The 5,802-nt window shown below is 53.7% G+C and overlaps 1 protein-coding gene across 1 annotated transcript; it reads left to right on the top strand.

The window, feature by feature from the left end:
* Positions 1-1,901: 1,901 nt before the first annotated feature.
* On the top strand, positions 1,902-5,438 carry Rassf10 (Ras association domain family member 10). The gene has a single exon (XM_013126756.3). The coding sequence runs from the start codon at positions 2,180-2,182 to the stop codon at positions 3,704-3,706; it is 1,527 nt and encodes a 508-aa protein (XP_012982210.1). The 5' UTR covers positions 1,902-2,179; the 3' UTR covers positions 3,707-5,438.
* The last annotated feature ends 364 nt before the right edge of the window (positions 5,439-5,802 follow it).

Below are 5,802 nucleotides of genomic sequence, written 5' to 3'. Positions count from 1 at the left end.
CTTTTACAAGCAGAATTTTCTCTCACTGCTAGCAAAGGGTGATGCCAGAATTAGATGCTAAGAGGACTAGGTGATTCTGACCTGCCATTACTACTTTAAATGGGGCACACATAGCCACACGGGACGAATGTGTAAGAGGCCGAGAGAGGTTCTGATGAAGGCCACTAAGAAGATGGGGACTTCTGTGCTGTAGCGGAAGTGAAGTGGTTTCTGGAAGCACATCTGAATGGGTTTGAAGTGGCTTCCCTCTCCAGCTGGAGTACCCTAAGCAGTCAAGCCAAGCACAACCTATGACCTTCAGAAAGTGAAATCATGGGTGGGTGCTGCTTTCAGCTACCAGGTGCATGGTAATCCATTTTACAGCAATAAAAAGAAAACATATACCTCCCAGGTTACCTAACCCTTCAATTAAAACGTCTGCTATAGACTTACCAGGTCCTGACATTTAATCCTTATAGCAGTTACTTTTGAGGCTATCATCATTTTACAGGTGAGATTCAGAGATATTACATTCTCCCTGGGGTCACAGTAAGTAAAAGCACCCAGTGTGATCCCAGCACCCACACCATGCTTCTGATAAACCCAAAAGCACATGCTTAGCATTGAAGACCCCTCCTGACCTGGGCTTCTGTTAGTTCATCCTTGTCAGATACTTTTGTCACTTTAACTTCTTGTAGCCCAGTGACTGCCATGCAGTCTTGATTCTTTAGTTTGCACGCTGATTCCTTCTGCCTTCCCTGTGCCTCTCCCTCCCCCATCTCTTTGTCCTTTAGAAAATTCAAATGGTTCTTTTTGGTCATGCCCCAGATAGCAGCCCTGATGGGAAGGCTTTGCGGACTGACCAGGATGAGGTCTATGCTACTGTGCAGCACCAGGCGTGTTCCCCTAATACGTAGTGACTTCCCTGGTCAGAACCCAGAAGACCTGGTGGTGGAAATGGTTACTGAGCTACGGTGAACTCCTTGTAGGCCAGGAGATTTGCTCATTATCACATCCCTTGCACTGGCCTTAGAGCACAGTGGGAAATCAGCAAATGTTCGAGGAAGGAATCTTTCCATCGACAAAAGTACTTTACGAGATTAATGAGACATCCAGGGTCTTGAGGCAGGAGAGTGAGCTGTCAGATGTGTGCTTCCCGGGACAAGCTCAGAACAAGCCGTGCACTAAGAGAGTTTAAGAAGCTTCCATATTGTGGCTTTGGATTTGTGTTCTGACACTTGACCCCTAGCGTTTGCGGAGCACATCTAGTACCAGAAACAGCAGAAACAGTCATAGGAACGGCCTGCCTCCCAGACTCCCTCTGTATCCGTTTTTCTGTCAAGAGGGTTGTGGGAAATGGAGGTGAGGGCCCGCAGTTCTGATCTATGGGGAGTTGAGCACCACCATCAAACCATTGCATATCTATATGCTCACGGACCCCACTGTGGTTGAGGAGAACTGGAAAGCTTGGAGACAGCTTACAAACCCGAGTTGGTCAGATAGTGGATCACAACGTCCCCACTAGAAGCTGTTGGGTGCCTCAGTTTCTCCACCTGTGCAAAGTGCAGTGTACAGAGGGCGCTGTCCTGAAGACCACGCTCATCTGGGAGCGATGGGAAAGGAGGAAGTCTGGTTAAGTGTTTCCAGCCAGCTCTTCACGCGAGGCAAAGCCGAGCGGAGGGGTTGGGGGGCGCCGAGCTGATGTCAGGTGAGGCGCGGACTCCACGCCTTGTGGCAGAGAGGTCCCGGAGTCCTTCTTTGCTCCCAGTGGAGAATGGGACTCGCGCGATGACAGCAACCCGAGTTAGGGGCAGACCCGGCAGCGGGGCTGGGAGGGGCGAGCCTGGGCGCTGCGCCTGCGGTGCTCTCAGTTGCAGCTCAGGGCGCTGGGGGCGGGAAGAGGTGGAGCCAGGTGGGGAGGAGCAAAACCCGGAGGCCTCGGACACGGTGGGCAGAGCCAGAGTCGTAGGAACCTGAGTCCCGGCAGGCTGCCTCGGAAGAGCCCGCCGTCCGAGTCGAAAACAGCCGCTGCTGCGGGAGCCGCCGCCTGATTTCAGTGCACAGCCGGGGAGAAAGGCTAGTGACGCCGGGGACCGGGTCACGGATTCTCCTTCAGTTCGGGAGCTGCCAGGTTGCCCGCGCTGGCCCTGCCGCCCCAGTAGCGCGTAACCGGACCTGTCCCTCGCGTCCCAGTTGCACTATGGATCCTTCGGAGAAGAAGATTTCGGTGTGGATCTGCCAAGAGGAGAAGCTGGTGTCCGGCCTCTCCCGCCGCACCACCTGCTCAGACGTGGTGCGGGTGCTTTTAGAGGACGGTTGCCGGCGGCGACGCAGGCAGCGGCGGGGCCAGCGACGGGGGATGGCGGAGGACCCCTCCAGTCCGTTGGAGCTGCCCGAGCCCCCGGACGAAAACGACGAGGATGACGACGACGCGATGCCCCAGGGCATGCTATGTGGGCCACCGCACTGCTATTGCATCGTGGAGAAGTGGCGCGGTTTTGAGCGCATCCTGCCCAACAAGACGCGGATCTTGCGCCTCTGGACCGCCTGGGGCGACGAGCAGGAGAATGTGCGCTTCGTGCTGGTGCGCAGCGAGGCGTCGCTGCCCAACGCGGGGCCCCGCAGCGCTGAGGCGCGGGTAGTGCTCAGCCGCGAGCGCTCCTGCCTGGCCCGGGGAGCCCCAGCGCGGCCCAGCCTGGCCTTGACCCAGGAGAAGCAGCGACGGGTGGTGCGCAAGGCCTTCCGCAAGCTGGCCAAGCTCAACCGGAGGCGCCAGCAGCCGCCGTCGTCGCCTTGTTCGTCCACGTCGTCGTCCACCGCCTCGTCGTGTTCGTCGCCCCCTCGGACCCACGAAAGCGCGTCGGTGGAGCGCATGGAGACGCTGGTGCATCTGGTGTTGTCGCAGGATCACACTATCCGCCAACAGGTGCAGCGACTCCGGGAGCTGGACCGCGAGATCGACCGCTATGAGGCCAAGGTACACCTGGACCGCATGCGGCGGCACGGAGTCAACTACGTGCAGGATACGTACCTGGTAGGGGCTGACATCGACTTCGACGGGCCGGCTCCTGGAGAGGAGCCCGAGGAGGCGACGCTGGCAGAGAAGGGGACGGAGGCCGTGGCAGCCCTGGACGGCGAGGCTCAGGCGGCCGCGCTGGAGGAGTTGGCGCGGCGCTGCGAAGACCTGGTGCGGCTGCAGGAGGAGCGCGCCCAGCAGGAGGAGTTGATGGAGCGCCTGTCCTCCGAAATCCAGGAGGAGCTGAACCAGCGGTGGATGAGGCGGCGCAGTGAAGAGCTGGCGGCTCGAGAGGAGCCCCCGGAGCCCGACGACAGTCCGGATGGCGAGCTGCTGCTGGAGCAGGAGCGGGTCAGGACGCAGCTCAGCACCAGCCTTTACATCGGGCTGAGGCTCAGCACGGACCTGGAGGCCGTCAAGGCTGACTTGGATTACAGCCAGCAGCAGAGGGACATCAAGGAGCGCGAGCTGCAGGGCCTTCTCCAGACTTTGCGCACTTTGGAGCAGACGGTGGTGGATGATGGAACTCTGGGTTCAGGCGGACCCTCGCGGGAACCCCAGCCTCAGACCTGTGCAGAGATGTGGGTAGACCAGGCCCGGGGACTAGCTAAGAGCTGCCCCGGCAACGATGAGGACTCAGATACTGGGCTGAGCTCTATGCACAGCCAAGACTCGGACTCGGTACCCCCTGTGTGCGAATCCCTCGTGTAGAAGTAGTAGGGAGTGAGCCTAGAAGCTTACAGACAGCATACACAGGCCCGGTCTGCTCAGGGACACGAAGTTAGGTCGTGGGGGTGAGCTTAGAGTTCCCACGGGTCTGAAGAGTGGAGAGCACACCTGCCAGGCAGCATGCTCCTCTGATTCAGGATGAGTATGGAGGAGGGTCCTGGACAAGGAAGCCCTAAGCTTCCTAAGCTTCCCAGGAAAAGGAGTCAGGAGGTGAGAACTCCTCCCTGTTTTTAAAACACCTTTGGTAAACCGACAAGGTCCAAGCCCATTTTCAAAACAAGAAAAAAGAAAAACATTGTGGATGTTTTAACCGCTCCTCTGTATGGGAAGGACTGATGACAGCTAGAACTATGATCTGTGGCATAAAGTGCTGGTAAAAGAAAACACTTGGATGAAAAGGAAATTCCTTGAATGTTAATTGTGACGGGAAACGTGTTAAAACTAGCCAAAGAGGACGCACTAGTGTTGGTCTCTGCCTTGCTTAACATCTTTGATAAAACCCATAGGCACCAAAACCCTGGCTGTTTACATTTCTTCAGGTTTGGGAATTACCCATCTACTAAATCATTTGCCTTTTATTTCTGTGAAGGCCAAACTGCATGGAAATCTAAGGCTGTGTTTCTCCTTACTAAATACAATGTGTTAAAAGCCCCCCATCCACTCCTGGACTCCACCCCAAACTTAGCCCTTTTGAATTATAAAATCCTGGCACACATAATCCAGGGTAGAAGTGTAATTTGACTCTTTGGGATGTGTTTCTGCAAAGGCAGATGTGCTGTCTTCTAGCTCACGATGCCTATTCATTGACTCAAGTACAGTTAAGAAAAAAGGGGAAGCTGCAGAATGAGGCCCAGCCCACTTTGCTGTTTTGATGAACATTCTAGTGTCAACTATTTAACTTGAAAGCAAAGATTTTGCATAGTGCTTAGATGTTAAGTCCAGCTCTATGATTAAAATCAACCATGACCTTCATGAATTTTACCTAGATCTAAGTCTAACTTCTGTATCTATGGTTGGAGTTAAGGTTCTGGTCCAAGTAGATTGCAAGTACCAATTTACTTCAAGTGCAAACATCAGAGTTTACTTGATAAGGCCTCCAAATTCGATAGGCCACCTTGAGTAGACAAACAGATTAACCATGACACGGAGCCATGGTAAAGGCACATGAAAGTTAGCTATGAACTTGAGTTGCTCCTACATGGTTGCACCCCTCCTCTCACGGCAGGGGAGATATAAGGGTGGCATTATCTCCTGTGGCTGGTGATAGTGCTGGGGCTCGCTCAGTGTAATCGGTCCAGGTATTCCAATTGAAACTTATCAGTTGTAGTAAACTGTTGGGCTGGTGGAAGGAGCCTGCTGGTCCATTTCCCTGTGGAGCCCAGGACTTCCTGAGGAATGTGGACCTAATATGTCCAAGGAGGTAATAACAATGGGCTGTGTGTGTTGTCAGAAGGCTGGTATCAACTGAACTAGCCAGGGGCTGGCTCCCATTTCCACAATGACGTGCAAAGATAAGTTCAAAGGTCTCTGGATTTTGTAGCTGTCTCTTCCCTTGCGAGATCAGCTGTCTGAGCATCCCCAACAGGACACGTCTTCCTCAAATCACCATTGGAGCCTTTCCTTTTCACAGACTGTCCCAACACTGCTGCTGCTGTGGGATTATAACACATGTGACTGTTCTCAGAGTTTTAAGTAAAATCAAAATGAGAAGGCGGTTTTCTTAGTTGATACTTTTTGAAGGACCTCATTTGGTGTCATTATGTCGTTGTTGTTTAGTTTCGTCTGATGCAGAAAACATCCCACACTTGGTCCTGTGGCCTCATTCAAATGAGGAAGGGACCAGCGAAGCTCCCTGTCCTCAGACAATCATTTGATTCCGTACACACAAAGCTTAATGGCAGCCTTCCTTCTGAGGCAGAGGTGAAATCCTCATTAGAGTGTCACAAATGCCACCTGTCTGAATGGCTTATGCTGGCAATGGGCTGACCTGGTGGTTTTTTAAAATTATTGTGCTTTTTTTCCTCCCCCCAGGGTTGTGGGGAGGTGGCCCTTGGACATTTATTAACTCAGAAAGAACA

The sequence above is a fragment of the Mesocricetus auratus genome, unplaced genomic scaffold (genome assembly GCF_017639785.1).
Source record: "Mesocricetus auratus isolate SY011 unplaced genomic scaffold, BCM_Maur_2.0 Super-Scaffold_4256, whole genome shotgun sequence".
Taxonomy (NCBI): domain Eukaryota; kingdom Metazoa; phylum Chordata; class Mammalia; order Rodentia; family Cricetidae; genus Mesocricetus; species Mesocricetus auratus.
The sequence above is the reverse complement of the archived record's forward strand: the minus strand, read 5'-3'. Positions and strand labels throughout refer to the sequence as shown.